The sequence below is a fragment of the Mycteria americana genome, chromosome 16, assembly GCF_035582795.1.
Source record: "Mycteria americana isolate JAX WOST 10 ecotype Jacksonville Zoo and Gardens chromosome 16, USCA_MyAme_1.0, whole genome shotgun sequence".
NCBI lineage: Eukaryota > Metazoa > Chordata > Aves > Ciconiiformes > Ciconiidae > Mycteria > Mycteria americana.
In genome coordinates, this window is record NC_134380.1 from 4,722,168 (window position 1) to 4,742,717 (window position 20,550).

The window sequence follows — 20,550 nt, forward strand, 5'->3', positions numbered from 1 at the left end:
ACAGAGGGATGCACAGCGCAGCGAGCAGCTGCTCTCTGCTGTGCTACATAAACCGCAGGACTTTTTGTAAGAGTCCTGTGGTTTGAACAAAATGGACAGAGGATTTTTAAAATTAAGTGTAAGCAAACTGGGGAATCAAACTTCACCTTGAAGTGAGAAATTGTGTTGGTTTGCCTCCTAAAGGCTGAAATGAAACAATTCAGTATTTGGAAAAAGAAAATAAAAGAATTTCCAGAAGGATTCTTAAATTTCTGGGTGGATTTGCAAATAGTTTGGGTAAGCACAATCGTCATCCTTTTCTGGCAAAGACACTATCCAACTGAAAACATTGCCTGGCCCCAGCTGTAGTTTGCTGCCTGTTTCAGCCACCAGAGTGGGTACCCGGCCTTTCCTAGCTGGTAGGAGCACCACAGGGGCCGGCATCTCTGTCCTGGCCTTTTTTGGACACCCTGCTACATAGTGTATTTATAGCTATACTTTCTTTGAGTCTTGAGGCATTACTAAAGGCTCCCTGGCTTAAATTAGCAAAAAATTGGGGTTTGGCTTCTGCTACCTGGAGTTCAGCTGGTGAAATCCAGTCTGTGGGCACTGAATGCCCCAGAGATGGGGGGATTTAAGACTTCAGGATGATGAAAGAGCTTCTGGTTTCACCCCACAGGGAAGAAAGAGCTAGCAAATAGGGTGCAGGTGTAGGGGCATGGTCTGAGGTACACAAGCACACAGCCATGTGTACACACACATCCCTTTCGCACTGATTCCAAATTTTGCTTATGCAAAGTCAGTTCTTGAATCTTTGACTGATGATAAGTTTCTGCAAGGAGGAATAAATAGGGATGCAATAATTATTTTATAGCTATTGTTAACCAAGCAATTTATCTATGTCTTGGAGGAGGCAGTTCCTTCTTTGGACCTCACTGACTGCTCAGGCCCCCCCATTTATATTCAGCAGGCTCTCGTGGTTGAGTTGCTGTTTGGTTTCAGGAAGAGGACAGCTGTCATGTTTGGTATCTGAGTGTGGCTGATGCCCTGTAAAGTTAGTTGGGAACGCAGAGCTGGGGCACATGCTGCTTGTGAACTGCTCAGAGCCTTGCTTTTACCTGTAGACTTGGAATAATATTCCCTTATTGTTGCCTGTGCCGAGTGGTGATGGATGCGAGTGTTTGAAGGAGCAAAAATACCCCAGTCTGGGGTGGAAATTGAAAGGCTTGAATGAAACATCTCATCGTTCAAAGATGACCCAGTATCGATGGAAACGTCACCTGCAATCATTCCCTGACTTGCGGGTGTCTTCTTTTCTCTTGGCTTTGTTGTGCTGATTTGACAAACACACTTGCAAGCCCCTGCTGAGAGCACAGCACTGGCTTCAAACGGGAAAGGAGACTGCACAGCCCGGGGCTGAGGCTCTGTGTCCTCCCGGGGAGGCAGGGAACCCCCGCGCCCTGCCCTGAGCCCAGCTCCCCTCCCAGGGCACGGCAGGAACGCTGGCACGGCCACGCTTTCACAGCACGTTGCTCATGCTGCTTTCAGGGTGCTTGTTGCACCTATTGGAGCCATGGCAGACTTTTTGCAAATATTTTCTGTGAGACAAGTTGGTTGTGGTGGGCTTGGAGAAGTTAATCAGAGCAGTACTGCTGGGGACAAAGGGGTTCAACGGATTAACTCTAGAGACCGACTGCTCCCGTGTCTTTCGGTACCTCTTCTGCACTGTCCTCATTGATGTGCAAAGCCTAGATGAATTGAGATTTGCAAACCTCCCTCTCATTTTGACTATCTGACTTTAGAAAAGATGGACTGTGCTTTCTAAAGGCTCAACCTGCAGTAGCTTTCCTTCACAACAATGGAAACTGCTCGTGCTGAGCTTGTCTTGAGCTTGTCTGGCTATTTCTGAGCAAGGAGAAGTTAAAATTGCAATTTCCAAAAAAAGGAGTCCAAATTTTACATTCTGACCCATGATAAACACCTGACTATATAAGTGGAAAATGGGTTCATGAATATAGAAGCCTTTTCACCTCCCATACGTGGGCTCCCTCTTCCTTACAGTGGGATGAATGATGCTTTACTCTCTCTAATGGGCTTTGACTACTCTGTCTTCAGCCTGAGGGGGGCCTGAAAACTAGCAAGTACTATTTCCTATGTCAACATAGGAAATAACCAAATATAATGGTATTTCTGCCTCTCTGAAATCAGGAAGGGGCTAGTTCTGGAGTAGGACTTGCTGGTCAATGTACTGCACTGCAAGTAGGGTGCAGATAAGGTGCCCTGACCTGCAGGACCACTGTGGATGGTGTGCGTGGAGGCAGTTGGGAACACAAAGTGAGGCTCTTCCAGTTTCTGCGACAGTTCAACATTAAAACTGCATGTATGAGAGTCCTCTTTCATGACATGTGCAATCTTCCCCATACATAACAAACTTTAAGCCCATGCATGAAAGAGGCAATTTCTTTTCCAAGCATATCACCCAGGGAGGCTGGAAGCAGAACTTTCAGTGTCCCCATGAGCAATGACCATTTAAATGCCTTGAAGGGGAATAGATGGTTAAAACCTAAATTCAGCTTCTGTATAAGAAAACGGAGTCCACTTGCCAAATGATGCATCGCACTGCAGTTCTGAATTTACTCCTAAGCATTAATTAGCTTCTAATTCTGTAACTTGGTTAGAGTTGTGTTGGCATTGCATCTTTGTATCCTTGCTAATGAGGTAACGGGGCTAATACAAGCAGAGGACTCCTGTACGGATGTTGGCAGCATCCCAGAGAAGGTACTTTTAGACTCATTGGAGAAGTGCCAGACATCATGGAGGATATATTTATACTAATGATGCTTTATCATCAGTGAAAGCCAGGACAGGCAAAGCGCTCTCGGTGTAGGCAGGACTATATTCACTTTTTGTAGCAGTAAAGCAAAATCATCTCCTGTGAAGGGAACAAGTGATCTCACTAATAGGGAACTAGCGCTTTTACAATTGAGAATATTAGGGACTTCAGATAGCATAGCTTTGCCCATTGGAAATCACATCTCCTCACCCCCACCCTCTTCTCCCTCTGTCCTTTCCTCCTGGGCTTGGTGATGTAGGTCTGGTCCCTCAGGCTGGATGCTGCAGTTTGTCAATGGATGCCCTGAGAATAACAACATCAGAGGTTCCTAGTTCCTCCTTGGAGGAGGGCAGAGGGCAGATATGCTTGTCCAGGACAGATGATGAGTGAGAACCATGGGTTCTCATGTGTTTGGGGTCAGTGCATTAGGGGATGCTGAGTGTTCCCTGACTGTGGCACTGTTACGGGAAGCCTGTCTTGCTAACATGAACCGTGGTGTAACTCCACTACAGACACCTGTGTGAATGGAGAATCAAGCCCAGTGCATACACGTGAGTGTAGAATAAATATGAATATGACCAAAACCAGGACAAACACCCCTGGATATGCCTCATCCACGTTTTCCAGTCCTACCCCAAATTCAAACTGGATTGCATGTCACAAATATCAGCTGCTTTGTCTTTATTTCATTGTTTTCAGTCCTCATACAACTACAAATTTAGCATTACTGCTAAAGAAAATAAAGAGCAAACTACAGCCATTCACAGGATAACATAATTTTAAACTCTGTGAGACAGCTGATACTATTAAAAAACATGGCCCTATTATAGGCTTTCATCATTGATGGCTACTTGAGGAGACATACACTATAAAATATAAAGATAAAAAGCAAAAGGCTATTTAGATATATGTTCAGCTGAATGTTGCTAGCATCAAATCAGTGGCACTGAAGAAAACGAGAATAGACATATGGCACAGCCTCTGGACTAAATGTGTGCACATTATGGATCCGCTAGGCTTTGCCTTTACAATGTACACTTTAAATCAAAGCAACATTGAAGTCAATATTGATTGTTCTTGGAGATATATTTTACCTTCAGGCACTGCTGTTTCCCAAAGGAGCGTGAGCAAGAACGTATGTCTCTGTGCAGTGCTGACTGCTTGTGGACAGAGATCTCCCTGAAATCCTCTGAAACCGATTCCTCCTTTGGAAGTACCCGCTGCTGCTGCTAAGGGACCGCTGTCTGTTCTTCAGGTACTCCCTGTAGTTTTTGGTGAGCAGGGTGTAGAGGAAAGGGTTGATACAGCTGTTGCTATAGGTCAGACAGGTGGTCAGATAATTAATGTTCTTCATCACCTTGGGAGATAAAGGGAAGGATTCATAATACTGGAAGAGGAGCTGCCATATCCAGAAAGGCAAGAAGCAAGCCCAGAACACCAGCACTATTGTGAAGATTAAATAGAGCACCTTTTGATTCGGCAGCCGCTTGGTCTGCTTGAAGGATGCTGTTTGCGACACCCAGTAAATCTTAGCTAATCGGATGTAAAGGTAGCCAATGATTACCCCTGGACCCACGATGCTGGTACCAAAAAGGATGGTGAGATAGACTTTGTAGGACAGCTTGCTCCAAGTGGGCAAGCAGATGCTTTTGTTGTCCCTTTGCACCAGCTGGATCATGATGAGCATTGGGAGAGTGAGCAGCAGTGACACCAGCCAGATGACAACAGCAATGGCCTTTCGGTAACTCTTGGACCTCTTCACTGTGTCCAGGGGCTTCAGCACAGCAAAGTAGCGCTCTGTGCTCATGACTGTGAGGGTGAAGATGCTGGCGTGCATAGTGAGGAAGTCCAGACTGAACAGGATGCGACAGCCGATGTCCCCAAAGTACCATTTCTGAATGAAGTAGGTCCCAACGATGAAGGGGATGGTCAGAAGGTAGAGCAGGTCCGCCAGTGCAAGGTTGATGATGTAAATATACATGGAGGCAGATGATCGCAAGTAATGGCACATCACCAGCAAGGTGTAGACGTTGCCTGTCACCCCAATCACACACATGAGGGAGAGGATTGTCCCAATGGTGCAGATGGCGATCATGTCCTCCATGGAACTGGCGGCTGGCATACCGTCCCCGGTGGCATTGGTGGAGGTGTTGGGTCTGATTCTGAACAGGCTGCTCTCACTTGTGTCTGTCACCGTGTAGGGGGTTGCAGAAAAGTGACTCTCCAGCTCGTCAGTTAGGGACATCCTCCTGGCCTTTTAATGCCAGAGGCTTTGTTCATGCTACTGGGGTCTGAAGATCTGTTCTTTCTGTTCTGAGAAATGCAACTGCTGGGAGATGGTGAACTATTTCTTAGCAGGGTCTCATCCAAGGAAGATCTGCATTCTCTGCTAGAGGAAAGACATCAGAAACCAACATATTAGAAATCTGCCAGAGCAACACAAATTATCATTTAGAAGTTACCTGTCCCTGAGTACGTATCTGCACTGTCTGCGTGTATCAAAGGTCATCTGCACTGAGGCCACTCATGTGTAAGGTTCATGCCATCATTACAAGAGCAGAGCTTTGAGGAATGACATTTCTTAGTGTGTCCATGGTAAAGAGACAAAAGAGATTGTGTGGATCATTGGAACCGCTTGCTGCAATCCTTAAAGTTTGTTTGGGGTTGGGGAAAAGAAGCATCCTTCCTAAATTCGTAACAGCAACTTACAGACTTATCAGCATGATTGCTTAAACCTCTTTGCTAAATTCTTAACTCTGAAGGAGTAAAAGACCCCCAAAAAGGGGAAAACTTTGGATTTACCACTTGCAGCCCAATTGTTGTCTATTTTGTGTAAGTGATAAACTCAAAGTCCTGTCCAGCATTTCTGCAGTGTGTTCACAGAGCAATTTTCCTTGAATGAGAAGCTCCTGCTATGTCCTGACCTGCAGTTTCAGATTGTAGCTCAGTGATGGAGAAAAAAAAGCGTTTTCTACCTATAAAGCAATTTGTAGGCTGCACTGTGGGTTTTATATGTCTGTAAACACAGGTTTTTTTCATGCTCTCTGTCAAGTGTGATCCCACAGACTTTCATGTGTCCATGTGCAGATACATCAGACAGACCTGTCTGAGAACCTGTCTAAACAGCCTTATGCAGCGAGGTATGAGCTTGCTCTGTAGCGTGTTAGGCAGGTAGTCACTCTTTGTATGGGGGAGCTTTTGGTGAGCTCAAGCCCAACACTATACAAATCCATGACTGTGTTGCTTTGAATTTATACTGGCTCTGAATGTAGGCAAAGGGAGATCACACCTACCTGAGAGAAACACTGAAGAAGTAGCTAAAATGCCCAAATTTTAAGGCATACTAGAAGCCTGTGCCAACCCAAAGGTCACTGCACACAGAAGCGCGTTTGCACTATGTATTTTACGGAGCTCAGATTGTCTCTTTGTTTGGAAAACACTGCGAGAGGGGGTGCTGGACTGCCTTGTCCTTGCAGGGCTCAGCAGGCAAAGACTTCCCTCTGCCTCATTCCACTGGGCAGGTTGGGTTTATTTTATCCTGGGAATTTGCTAAGTTTTGCAGCTTTTCCCCGTGAGTTTGGTGTCCCTTTGCCTCCATACCAGCTCTGACTCCTTTGCCTCGTTCCTCCCACTTGTTCCTTGGCAGCAGGATTACAGCACCAGGCCCTCCTCTGCTGCCCTTGTGTCAAAGACCCTGGCAGTGACCTCTGTAGCACTTGAGGATGGACATTGTTCATCCTCTTCATGGCTTGCCCTCATCTGCTTTTCTTCCCATTACCACCTGCTGTGAGTGATGGGTGCTATGGAGATGTCATGCAAAAACTCTGCATAAAAGAGAGCAATCCAGGACAGAGCAAAATTTCTCCTCACTTAACAATTGGGATAGGGGTGCAAAAAAAAAAAGAGAAAAAACACAATACACAGAGCCCATCTCCCACCCAAGTTCCTTGGCTACAGACATCCGAGGGGGAGAGATGAAGCGTGGTCCTGCAGTGGTCAGTGCTCCTTTGGGAAGTCGTTCCTCTGGGCTGGTCCCCAGCAGCTTCACCAGCATCTCGGCTTTCTTGGACCTTGCAAACCCAAATCTACCTCCTCCCTCCCCTGCTGTGCTGTGCAGTCTCCTGCTTGGCTTTGGGCATGTGTAGCCAGCCTGTCCACGCATCGACTTGCTCCCTCATCGTCCACTTTATCGATGTTCATGTACGAGCTGTGCTGACAGCAAAAGCGTCACGCGTGAAGGAGATGTGGAAGCTCAGGGAGCTCTGCCTGCTCCTCTGCCACACGATCACCGGCACGCTTGGTCGGAAACAAATGGCTCTGCATGGGATGCTCCAGCTAAGCCCAGAGCTGGACACTATCTAGCTCAGCTATCAAGCTCAGTTGGATTTGTGATAGCTCATTTTCAGGAGCATGTTTCCATTGCCCAGGTGCTGTCGTCTTGCAGCTGCCTCACTTTGTGCTCCAGGTACTTGTAGAAGATCTGTGCCATGCCTGTGCACGTCTGTGCGGTTCCCTGGGGTGACAGCTCCTGCCACAGAGAGCTCAGCACACCGCATCTCCCCGCTCTGCTCCTCTTCCACTGAACCTGCATTTTGCTTCATTCATAACATTACTACAGCACTAATTCAATTCAGGCACTTCACCTGTCTCCAGACAGAGCCCACAGCTAGGCGAGTCCTCACTCCTAGAGGAGGAAAATTAAGCAAACTGGGGAAACCTTGCATTGTTTTAAAGTCACTGTCATTGCTGCACCCGTACAGAAATGGACACACTCACACACGTGCACACACACACACAATAGAGAGCTTGTTATTCCAAGCAGCCATTCAAGCACCTTACGGTCTAAGCAATTTTCTCAGCCAATCCTGCCTTTCCCTCTACATTATCATCACACAGGAGTACCGTGCATATTCCAGTAGCTACAAACATAAATGAATTCCTCCTGCTCAAACCTTGCTTTTAAATCCAGCAGATGAAGTTTCCTACAAGAAATAAAACAAAAATCTAGTAGTAGCAAAGCTGAAACTTGAAAAAGAAAAACAAAGGAAAAAAGAAAAAAAGAGAATCCTTCTTCATGGGCAGACAGCGAGAGATCCCTGTGCTCCGGCGCATCTGGAAGGGCAGCGGCAGGAAGGGAGCGTGCTACCTAGCCAAGTATGTTTGAAATCTGTGCGCTTTTAATACTCTCATTCTCCTCCCTTCACTCACGCCTGCTATTTCTGTTACTCAGTGACGTTAGGCATAGCGTGGCTTTGACTGCAGCCAGTGAAAAGCCTTTTTAAAGAAGCAGCATTTTGATAGCCGTGGCTTGTTTAGCTGGCTCCCCCCCCACCTGGCTGTGAGCCAGCTGGGGATGCAAGATGTCAAGGCTGTTTTCATCCCAGGACCGGTGATACGAAAAGCCATCCCACCCCTCCTTACATCGCACTGAAGAGTGCAAATGCCTAACGTTGCTTGAGCAAAACCATTGTGTCAGAGGAGAGTGGTTGGGCCAGGGAGGGTTAAATTCCTGTGGGAGGGTTGGCTGCCCAGGGAAATGGCAGAGCTCCTCGATTCCGAGATCAATTCCAAAGTGAAGCCAAAGTTTATTTGGGTTGGACAGCGTATTAACAGATGAATCTGTGCGGTGGTATCACGCACCACAGCACCTGAGATATTTCAGGCTGGCAGTAACAAAATGTTATCCAGGTTGTTTGGGGTTGAGCTGGTCGCCTTTCCCTGGCGATACTCAAGGAGGGTAAAGACAGAGCGAGATCAACCAGGCACCTAGAAAAAACGCAGTGTGAGGAAGGGGCTGGTACTGAGAAATGCCGAAGCTAAACTCAGGATTACTTTGATAGCAGCTGAATATTGTGTTGGTTGCTTGCACGTGATGGGATTGCTCTTTCTCCCAGTTCCCTGCTTTAGCTCTGTGGACCGTAGGAATTGCTTCTGATTTATGCCAGCAGGAAGCGAGGAGCACCCATCCCTCCCGGGGTGTCTCCTGCTGGACACGGGTGTGTGGGAGATGCCTGCCAGGCACATTGCTTGCTTCACTGGTTTGCATTTGGGCAACAACTGCAATTAGGTGATGCTTCCCAGGATGGGGCTCCTGGGAGGCGGCAGCACCTGGCACACCAGCCGGCCCCGGCTCATCCATCCTGCATCGCTGTTACTAACCAAGACCTGTTTCCTCCTCTAACTCCTTCCCTGGATACTTGTATTGTTTCTTCTTTGTTCTCAACCTTTTACACTCTGCTATCTGGGTGCTTTCAGATGCATCTTGTGTCCAAGGTCTTGTCTTCCTGCAGCGTGAACCCAGTTTTGCTCGAGCCACACGGGGTGAGTGTGGTAGCACCTGGAAAGATTGGTGAGCACCGGTTGTGGCTGCCCCTGTAACAGGGCAGGGGGTGTGCAAAGCAAGGCCCCTCTGAGATACGTGCTTTTGAGTGTGGTGAGGACTTGGATTAGGAGCAAATCCTCATGTGGAGGCTTAATTTTGCAATGAAAATAGATTTTATGTTAGCAGCTCTAACAAGGGCTGGCTGAGCTCTAAAACCCCAACGCAAGCACCCTCAAATGTAGGTGTTTTGCTCTAAAGATTTTCTCTAAATCTGTATTTTGCAGCTGGCCCCTAGACATCTTTGGAAAAGTGTGGGCTGGAAGCTGCTTCTCACACTGCTCTCTGGACAAGATGGAGCTGCCCGTCGACTGCGTGACTCCAGTGAGCGGCAGAGGTCCCTTGGTGAGCGCTGATGGCGAAGCTGTTGGCAAAGTGCTTTATTTGTGGGTGGCCCACTGGGAGCGAGAAGGTCATTCGTGTGGCAATCTCCTTTTCACATACAGAGCAGGGACAACCTGCTAGTGTCCTTGAATCCCCTTGCTATTGTCTGCATGCAACTCAAAGGGCACATTGGCACGAGCCCTGTGCGAATGCAGCAATGCTGACTGGGGAGGTGGGTGCTTCTGCTGGGCATGGCTCGGCCACGCTGCTTCAGTCTCCAGCGTTTGGTAGGTGTGTGCAGGTCTCTCTCCAGGCACCTATGCTGGAACTGTCACACTCCTGTCACTTCTCTGTCACTGAGGTGCCAGTTGGGTTGGTATTGACCCATGCCAGGGAAAGGAAGGGGGAATGGGATGGGGAAAGGTTTCTAGCCAACCCATCAGTTTCCTGGACCTGTTGGTCCCAACCTGGTACTTCCTTTTTTGGTGTTTAAACCTTTTGCAAAATATTATACCAGCATGTGTGTTTATCAGGAAATCTCAGTGCCCACGGGGCTGCCCTTGGGGGAAGCTGGACTCCCATACGGTCTGTGTCCTGCTGGAGTCGTTAGAGGAGGTGTGTGGAGAGGCGTTCGAGAGCAGTGTGGACAGTGTCAGGTTCACAGCCCTGACTCAGAGGGTTGTTTGTGCTTGTAGTTTTGCTGCTTCTGTTTTTTCCTCATTTGCTGCTTCTGTATTTTCCTCATCCATAAAACAGAGATCACTGAGCTCACTCATCTCCCAGTGCCTGAGTTTCAGGGTTTTTCACGTTTGTCAAATGCTATTAGACAGGAGTTCCAGCCCGCATGATCTGTAACAGGACTAGGAACTGCACAATCCATAACGGATGAAGGTAGGAGCCCCCTGAGATACGAAACAGGTCTGTTTAATCATTCAAACAACATCCACTGCTACAGGGCTTGAGTTCTGTATAGGGATCTTCTGAAGTTACTGCAAAGGTAATAACCATTATTATTCTATTTAAATACAGGGCAAAAAAGATGACTTCTCCCCTTTGATATAAGGATTTATGTCAGTGCTATGTGAATTTGATTGTGTTTGATTACTGATTCAAAGCTCAACTGAACCAGTCAAATCTCTTGCGTCTCTTGAGCTGGGCTGTGCACCCCACCGACTGTCTGCTGCCTCCCCTGGTCTGTGCAGGGCCCCTTTGGCATGTTCCAATTTTGCTGGGGCAGTTTTGAGACCAGGTTTGCCAGCAGCCATGGGCTCCCTTCTGCTGAGAGCTAGAAGTATAAGTTTGTCTACGTATCACATTTTAAAAATGTAATAAAGTGCTGCTCCCTCCGCGTAGGGAAGAGTGTGTACAAATGCAGCCAAAATTGATAAAAGAAAAGAATCTCATGAATGTGTCTGCATTCTTGGTCTGGGTCAGGTCTAGAAACACGTGCAAACTCAGGATAAGATGTGATTCCCATTCGCCTGACTTGGTTTACTCATCTCCATGCACGACCCCCTTTAATACCCAGAAGTAGTCATGATATAGCATACATCTTGTCTCCACTACAAATGTTATCATGGTCACACAGAAATTCAAATTAGCTTATGAGAAGCTGTCCTGACTTTGGGATCAGCCCAAAGGAGACCAAGCATTTGCAGCAACGTGGCGAGCCCGGGTCCTCCCAGAGCCACGCTGACAGCCGAGAGCACACACAAATAGCAGCAGCTCCTGAGAAAGAGCATCGGTGAGGTGGTTGTGACTTGCCGTGCAGGACACGGCAGTCCCCTGGTCACCTCTTGTTCCTAGGAAAGCTGCATTTAAATCCCTCTGTTCCAGCACTCATGGCCTTGGACACACGCAAATGTGATATCCAAATTCCCAGGTGGTCCCCGACTGCTTTTTTCACTCTTCCTGCTATCTGTCCCCACCAGTGAAAGAGCCACCCAAACTCGGCCAACGCATTTGGAGACTTCACTGAGATTTTTTGGCATTTTTGTCTCCTTTCTTCCTGTTTTTTTGCAATATGAAACTTTAGTTGTCCTTTCTGAATCGGTATGGCTTTGCTCTTGGCTGCTTTGCGCGAAAGTGAGACTCCGGGGGCTGAAATCACCAGCTTGTTTTCCCTCATCCAGGATCCCTTACACAGATACCGGGTTTATAGCTGCTCTGCTCGTGGAGGGTATTCATCCCTTGCTGAGCTCTCTACCAACCTGGGAGGATCTGTGCGTTGCTGTCAGCTTTTCCCCTGCACAGGGGTAAATTGCACAGACAGTTCGAGGAGTGGTGTTGAAAGGGAGCTGAGGTGCAGTCCTGGGTTGTTAGCTAGCACGTCTGTGGTGTTTCTGGCCCAAAAGGTGTCACTGTCCAGGGCAGGTGAAGCAATCCAGATGTTCCCTGCTGGTGCCCTGGAGTTTGGGTGGGAAAGGGCAGAGGGCTCAAGCTCTGACTCCCTGGGGTTTGCAGGTAACACCTTCGCTAGCTCCAGCCCTGGAACATGGTGAAGGCTGGTCCTGAAGGGATGGAAGGAGCAGAAGGGGCCAGAGCTTCTCCCAGCTTTCCTCTTGGGACTGCTCTTATGAACTGTTGCTCCTCGCTCTCCTGAATTTCACCTTGTTGTTACAGGGATCTCTTCAAGATCACACATATCACCTCTGCTCTTACACAACAGTTACAATTTTTAGACTCCTATGAGGTCCAAAGCTTTGCTATATGGTATTAGGAGACCAACAACCACTGCTCTCCCAGACTGTGGCTTAGGTCCCTGCGTTCCCAGGAAGGTGAGTGTGATGGGGACTCATTTCGTGCCCAGCAGGGATGAGGCGACTTGGAGTGAGCAGGGTCATTTTGTGCAGTGATGGTGGGGCAGGGGTGCAGAGTGCAGCAAGGCTGAGCTGCTTCAATGCTCCCCAAGGCCCTGCACAGCTGGGAGGATGTGGGTCTGTGGCTCTGCTACCCTCATGCAGGGAATGCAGACAGCTCAGGAAGCTGTTCCCCTGGTTGCTCTCCTCCGCCCTGATTGTACCATCCCACTAAGGAGGCTCTGGGCTGCTCTTAGGTCAGATATACTTTACAGACAAGCCATATTAGGAGGAGATGTTATTCCATCTCCGCAGCTGATCTGACTCCAGCCCTGAGCTCTGGACGGCAGTCAGGATGGCATTTATCTTCCGGTGTGACATGAGTGAGTGGGATCATTTGGCCTCCGTTTTGGAAGCCCTCGACATTCACAGACCGGTCTGAGTCTCCACGAGGCGTCCTGGTGCCTGCCTCGGGGCTGGGAGTGCTCCCACAGCTGTGCCAGGGACCCAAGGTACTGGACATTCAGATTTAACATCTGGTGTTTGACATGTGAATGGGGACGATTTCTCCACACTGAAGGATTCGTCTCTTTGGGGCTAGCACAGGCACTGCTGGTCCCTCTGGGGAGATGGAGCTGGGGCTCCTCCATGGCCGCTCAGGATCAGGGGAGCTCCCAAGAGAGGGAGCATCACTGCCTCCGGCATGATGCCTACACAACCTGCAGAGCGTCCAAATCCTGCCTCCTATCCCAGTCCCCTGGTAGGATGGCACTATGCTGCTGGCTGAGCATCCTGTGCACCCACCAGGCAGGCAGAATTTGTCCCTTGTCTCACCTGCAAGGCGCATTGCAGAGCTATTAAATAGAGATGACAGTGATTCTTTGTCACAGCCACATCCCACCATGCTCTGCAAAGGTGGAAGGGGGACCTCAACTACTAGGTATGACCCAGACCACCTTGATGGTGGGTGATAAGGGGCAGTTACAGCCTCCTTAATTCCTTCTCTTCCTGTCCTCCAGGAAATCCACATCTGCATCCTAAATAACTTTGCAATTCAAAAAATGGTCACTCTGTCTGTGTCTTCATCCATCCATCCATCCATCCATCCATCCTGCTGTGTGGTTGCCCTAGTGGGATGTGATGAGTTGGCCATCTCATGTAGATTGATCCTCCCTCCTGCTCCAGGGTGGCTGGCGTTAAATGACCAAGTACTTTGTTAAACTTGCTTGAGCATTTGTGATGGGCTAGGCTGAGGCTGAGTTTGTCACAGACTGTCAGTGCTCATTCCAGATTCAGCTTTCTTTGCAAAAGCTTAGATTGCCCTCAGGTTATGGTCGGGGAAGCCCTGGTTGGGTGAGTCTTTTACTGGAGCTGTGTTTGTAGAGCAGCTATGACCGTGCAGCTCCTGCTGCTGGCAGGCAGAAGCTGGTGATCTTTCTATACTTGGAACTAGATGGCTTTGTATGTCCATCAGACTAAATGAAGTGGTTTGGCTTAGTTGTTATTTCCCATATGCAGGGACTGGATATTCATTGGAGAATGAGCGTGCTGGTGTATCTCCGCTGGTGTGTATGCATTTCATTGCTGTCTATTGTACCAACACACTCACCTTGTATGTGCGGGCTCGTTACTCTGGTAAGAGGCTGACCTGAACCCCGTTTAGTCCCTGATTTTGGTAAATTAAAGGAGATCCTTGCTGCACAGCAGCTGGGTGTCTGAATGAGTCTGGAAGACAGGAAAGCAGTGCACTGCAGCGTGTAAAGCTGAGTTGTGCTCAGGTACACTCAGGAACAGCTCCCTCAGACACAGCCCTCTCTGTAACTTCAGTCTGAAATAAAATGTGGAAAACAACATTAACACACTACTACAGGTGCTTTTTCTAATGCAGAAGTCAAGGTGCACAGTGTTACCACATCAAACTGGGGCTTGACCAAATAGCACATCTGTGTGTAAAAGTTTCTGCCAAGAGCTACACTTCTTGGTTGTTTGCGTGCTAAACAAGTTTCTAACGTGCTCATTTATGAGCAGTATCTAATACCAAAGGGTCTTGGTACAAATGCAAACAAGAACTTAAATACATTGGTTTACAGCTGTGGCCCAAGGATAAGTCCACGCTGGAGAAGGTGCACCTTGAAGCACCAGTGGCTGTGCATGAGGTCATGCTGGAGCACCTCAAAGCGTGTGGCCATGGATAAGCCCACGACAGAGCAGGTACACCCCTGCAGGGATGGCAGCCATGGGTAAGGCCATGTTGGAGCAGGTTTACTTCTGAAGGGACTGTGGCTGTGGGTAAGGCCACACTGGAGCAGGTCTATCTCTGAAGGCATTGTGGCCCATGGAGAAGGCCGCACTGGAACAGGTGCACCTCAAAGCGACTGTAGCTGTGGATAAGTCTACACTGCAGCAGGTATACCCCTGGAGAGACTGTGGCTCATAGATAAGGCTCCACTTGGAGCAGGTACAACCCTAAGGGACTGCAGTCTGTAGATAAGTCCAAGCAGGAGGTGGGGCAAAGGAGGAGTTTGTTGCACTGTTAAACCCGATGGTCTTGTCCAAAGGGACTGGGGTGGACATTGTAATGGAAATACCTTTAAATTGTTGTAACCTGGGATTTGAGTTGCGTGTTATAGTAATTACTATAGCAGGAACCACCTGAACCAATGGAGGACAAGCCTTACAAGAAGCAGTGCAAGTGCAGCAGTGACCTGACCTGAGCTGGCTTTGGTGCCCAGTAACTCCATGCAACACACCACCTCTCCTGTCCTGAGTGACCACCATAACAGATAGAGCCCAAAGTCATGGACTAAATTAACTCAATGGACATTTTGTGGACATTTATGGACATTTCACAGGGGTGGTCCGTAGACTAAGGAAATGATATCTGTGTATTATATCAGGGATGGGAAGGGTGGTGGTGGGTGATGAGAATGTATTGGATAGTGTGAGACCTGAGCGTAAAATGGTATGACATAAGTGGTGTGAGATACCTGACATAAAGGGTATGAAATAAGGGGTGGAGAATGTGCTTGCTTTGGCTGGGATAGAGTTGATTTTCTTTATAGTGCCTGGTGTGGGGCTATGTTTTGGATTTGTGCTGAAAACAGTGTTGATAATATGGGGATGTTTTGGTTGTTGCTGGGTAGTGCTTGTACTGGGTCGGGGACTTTCCAGCTTCCCATGCTCTGCCAGGTGTGTGGGAGGTTGGAGGGGACACAGCGGGGACGGCTGGCCCTGGCTGGCCAGGGGGATGTTCCCTGCCATGTGAAGTCACGCTCAGCATGTAGGGCTGGGGGAAGAAGAAGGAAGGGGGGAAGTTCAGAGTTATGGCATTTTGTCTTTCCAAGGAACCATTGCATGTGATGGAGCCCTGCTTTCCTGGAGGTAGCTGGGCACTGCCTGCTGATGGGAGGTGGTGGATGGATTCGATGTTTTGCTTTGCTTGTGTGCATGGCTTTTGCTTTACCTGTTAAACTGTCTTTGTCTCGGCCCACGAGTTTTCTTGCTTTTGCTCTTCTGATTCTCTCCCCCATCCCAGTGGGGGAGGAGTGAGCGGGCGGCTGTGTGGGACTTGGTTGCCAGCTGGGGTTGAACCACGATAGTCCCTTTTGGACTAAATACATTGATTTACAATGTATTTAGGCTTTGCAAGTCTGCTTTGCCAAATCTATTTACCTCTCAGTGTCTTTACATGTGCGAACTATATGGATAGTAACAATAATTAGATCCAACCCATGTACTGTGATTTTCATCAGAGTTCTAGCGATGTCTCACTGGAGCATGGGTTTTCAGATGCTTCCCCCCTAACTGATTACATTTACGTGCAAACTTTATAATTCATTTGTTCTGCCTTTTTTTTTTTCCTGACCAAGCTCTTGGGTCTTCTGCCACCATTAGAAATTCTCACGTAACTGCTTGTGTCTTGGATCCGAGATTTCTGGAAAAGACAAATAATCCAGGATCTGCTGAGGAGAAGTTTTCCTCACCTCTTTTCTACTGCTGCATCAAGAGTTGTTCTTTGGCATACAGAGAACTGCGGAGGACAGAGATAAGGATGCTGGAAACCTTCGCCAATGAGCATATATTTTACACAAGTATAGAAAATCATGATTAGCTGTGAGTGGTTTTATATCTCACATCAGTGATTAATATGTCTACTTATGGATTTGTCTCAGTTGAACACGTCCCTGGCCAGGAGCTGTTGTCTGCGGTGGGAGAGTGGGTACTGCCTGTGATGGCCCATGCTAAGTCATAAGCTTGTCTTAGCCTTAGTTGGTTTTTGGAGAGGTTTTGGCAGTTCTAAAGCTATTTCGGCAGTGCTTATAGCTGGGTGCTGCTAATTTAAATAAGCTGGTGCCTTTGTTGGCAGCCTTTTGCACTATATAGTGCAGCCAATGTGTCATTTGCACAGCTGCCTCATTAAAACTTTTAAATCAAGCCATCCTGCTGGATCCTCCATGACTTTGTGAAGACAGTTCCCCCCCACTCAGTCTGCACAGCCCCATTTACATTTTTATTAGCGAGGTCTGAGATGTGCTATTTGAGCTTCTCTATCCTTTGACGTCCCCACCTCCTTTTCAATTGCTGGAAGAGCTGCAGCAAGTTTGATTACTCGGGGGAAGGCAGGCAGGCTGTGGTAGGCAGAAGAGGTCATCGCTTCCCTCCAAATGCCAAGAAGAGCTTCCCTCTTACAAATGCCTTCTGGGACAATCTCTTCAGCATGGAAGAGGATTTGGCCTGGGTAATATTTCACATTTTCCTCTGTGACAATTATAAGCTGATCATCTTTTTGACAATATTTTGAGACTGACTGGGGCAGGGGGACACAGACAAATGCTACTGAATTCTCTTTATTGCAAAACACTCAAGAATAACAAACAAAAAAAATTGCAGCAGAGTTCTTCTGGAAATCCTCCACATTATCATCAGAAAAGATGTGGGGAGTACAGCCAAACTGAGAGAAGCACCTTCCATGGGCCAAAACCTGATGCTAGACTGGAGACAAAAGTTTCCTTGCCGTTATTTGCTATTACATACATCCTGTGCAGCACCTCCACGTTCTAGTCTGTGTGGCTGTGCTGACCACACCGCTGCTTTGCAGTTTGGTTCAATGTCCTGGGTCATCCTCTCCTCCTCTCCAGATGCCCTGTTCCCTCCTGGGAGGCTATTCTGTATTTCTCAGCCTGGTTCCTCATAGCTGGGAATTAGAGGATTTAGGAAAGTGTTTTGGGGCCAGGAGACTTGTAGGGAAAAAATCAGGTTCCTACCATTTCCAACCGAAGCTCCTGTTGCTGATCCCAGGTGTTTTCTCAGCGTGGAGGGCAGCGCACATCCTCAGCTCCTGCTGCCTCTGCCTGGCAGCAAAGATTTCTGCTGGAGCTTTCAAAAACCTCTCACAAGATACACAAGATGAAACATGAAAGGTTGTCTGGCAGCATGTAAAGAGCAGCAAATGTCACTGCCTAGAGTTTATGGCACTGTGGACTCTGTGGTGGCATTTGCCATTCTGCACACATGGGGGTAGAGCTGGAAGGACCTGGGGATGGTGACAGCCACTGACAGCTGGTGCTGGTAGGGGTCACCTCTCTGAAGCAGCAGATGCTAATTCAAATTCTCCTTTAAAAAGCTGCTTTTCTATAATAAATTATACTCCCACATAATACATTTTTTTGCTTACTCCGATGAGCAACTTCTGTTCTCACTGGTGATAGCTCAGCGCTAACTTCTAGTGCCTGTCTTCACATTGCTGTGAAGACAGTAAAGGAGATGGTAAAATCCTTTTTTTCCCCCTTGTGACAGTGTCACCAAACTCTGAGCCAGAGTCCTTGTGATGCTGTTTCAGCCCCGCCCGGGGCTGCTGCCCTCTTTCTGCCATTCACCGTGTTCCCTTGAGTCTTTTCACGGCATCTCTTGACCAGAAGCATCCAGCCCCCCCCCAGCAGTGTGGTGGCAGAGCAGAAGTTTGGGGGTCACCAAGCAGGGGCAGAGGCTCTGCACCCCTCTGTAAGCCATCCCCAGCTGCAGCGTGGGCTCTATGGTGTGGATGCTCCAGGGCACAGGCAGCATCAGCTGAAACAGCTGCCTGGTGCAAGGGGTTTGGCCCCGTGGTTCAGTCTGCGGCACGCGGGGCCATGGCAGTGGATGGGGATGTGCTCTGCCATCTGGTGATGGTGGCGGTGGTGGCACTGGGTACGAATCTGCAGTTAGAGAGGGCTGCAGGACAGGCTGGGTCACCCACCGACTGGGTGACTTGAGTGAGATAAAGGCTTGCTTCTCCTCAAAATCCAGCAGTGAAGCATCTGTCCTCAGGTATGATGAGCTTTGTGCATTTACCTCCCATGCCCTGTGTGCTGCTGTGAGGTCCCTGCCGGGGCGGGTGAGAACAACTGCGTGCAGGGTACTTGAAAGAAAAAGACTTTGGGCGCTGCCAGAAATGACAGGTGTTGGTTAAAAGACTCAAAAGCACGTGCCAGTTTTTAAATAAGCGTTTTGCCCTCCATGGGTTGCTTCCTGTGATGAGGAGCAGGTAGCAGATGCGTCACCTGCGCCGGTGAGACAGCCCCTCTCTGCAGGGACCTCTGCGTCACCAGGACAAGGTTTGGGTGGCTGTGATGGACCCGGCAGAGCACAGGGGAGATGGCTGTGCCGTGTTCATTCCTCTATTGGCTTTTTGATGTAGGATCTGGGTGGAGGATGTGTGGTCAAGTGGGCAGTGGACGTGGCACTTCACCCTGAGCAGGGACCTGTTCCCCTCGGGCAGTGGTTACTTCCCTTCTTTAGTTTCCCTTCTCCGAGGGCACAGGGCTCCTCTGCCCGCTGTCCCTTCCCACCATTGCTTGCTTCTGCATTTTATAATCCCTACCTGAGAAGGATGCGACCATTGGCATTTTATGTCAGAGGGAAATTCTCCTGGAAACTCTCTAATGTAGAAAAAGGGGCTAATTCCCTGGTCGAAAGCAGTAGGAAGACTGAGAAGGTGCCTGGTTTTACAGTTGGAGAGTGCAATTTATTGTTTCAAAATACTTTTCTCTGGCTCGATTTGGTCCAAAGTAACTCTTTGCTTAATGGGGGCTTTCTAGTAGCCGAGTGCTGCACCACTCAACGGGAAGGGGCTGTACGCAGCAAACGGTGGGGACTGAGGAGGGGGTTGGGATTGCTGAGGGCTGCCCCCCAGCACTCATCCTGAGTGAGGAGGGGTGGTCTGTGAGGGGTTGTGCAGGGAAGCCCATGATGGGAAGGTAAACTACCCGTGTGCAGCCCGAGCAGTGCCTTTCTGCCCGTCGGACTGACTGGTCCGGTGTAACTCAGTTTACGTGTGTTTGCACCATTGTGGCGGCTGAGGCTGCTGGCCGCACCAAGGGAAATGCTTGTCCTGCCCCAGCTCTGCTGCTCCCCACCCCTGCCTCCCTGCCTGCACTTGACTGTGCTGAGCCGCTCCGACAGCACCCTCCAGCACGACTAGATCATTTTCCTCTTATTCCTGGAGTATTTAGTATTCTTCAAAACTACTCTCACCTCACCTAACCTCTGCGTGTGGACACAGCATCTTTCCAGGATCAGCCTCACTGCAAATATTTTATTTCACCTCTGCTGCTTTCCCAGCAGTAGCTGAGCCCAGCTGTGCCGTATCACAGAAAAGCTTATGGCAGCAGCTGCAAAAAAATCACCATGAAGCTGCCGCATAAAAGTCACCATGAAGCTGCAGCATAAAATGCCCTAGTGGCTTCAGAACACTTTTATTGTACCATTGCTGCACCTTTGGAGGTCTTGTAAAATCTTTATGTTTGAAACAGACTGTTCCCAGTGGGCTGGGGAACAGCCTTTGAAGTGTGCCGTGGCCTTTTGATGCTGCGTATGGCTGAAGAGTGGGGTTTTTTCAGGTTTTGGAAGTGGTGTCAAAGCCACAGCTGTTTTATTGGAGAGTCAAAGGGAGCAGCATCCCTTGCACATCCCTTGATTTCCAGACTGTAAATGCCAAAATACAAACACCTGCATCAGTGGAAAAAAAAAACCCCAAAACATAAAAAACCCCAGTCAGTGCAGAAATCAGTAGCAGGTTGAAGTGCTGCTCTTCTGTGTCTCCAGACCCTGAGCACGTCACCTCTCGATTCCCATCAGGGTGATGTGGGATGTGGTTTCTGGCTACGTGACTGAGCTGTCGTTGCTGGGGGTGGCTGTTACAGCTGCACCTCCGCTGCCTCCTGTTTCATCCTCCTGTTTTGGATCCTGCCTCACTCTGT

At 48.6% G+C, this 20,550-nt stretch overlaps 1 protein-coding gene across 1 annotated transcript; it reads right to left on the bottom strand.

Moving 5' to 3' along the window:
• Nucleotides 1-3,726: 3,726 nt before the first annotated feature.
• Nucleotides 3,727-7,969, bottom strand: LOC142417720 (urotensin-2 receptor-like). The gene is made up of 2 exons (XM_075518670.1): nt 7,765-7,969; nt 3,727-5,201 (listed from the first exon to the last, which is right to left on the bottom strand). Exon 2 carries the CDS (start codon nt 5,055-5,057, stop codon nt 3,909-3,911), a length of 1,149 nt encoding a protein of 382 aa, XP_075374785.1. The 5' UTR covers nt 5,058-5,201; nt 7,765-7,969; the 3' UTR covers nt 3,727-3,908.
• Nucleotides 7,970-20,550: the final 12,581 nt, after the last annotated feature.

Bases quoted from the DNA above. Each gene is read 5' to 3' on its own strand.
- LOC142417720 (XM_075518670.1), bottom strand. From the start codon at position 5,057: ATGTCCCTAACTGACGAGCTGGAGAGTCACTTTTCTGCAACCCCCTAC.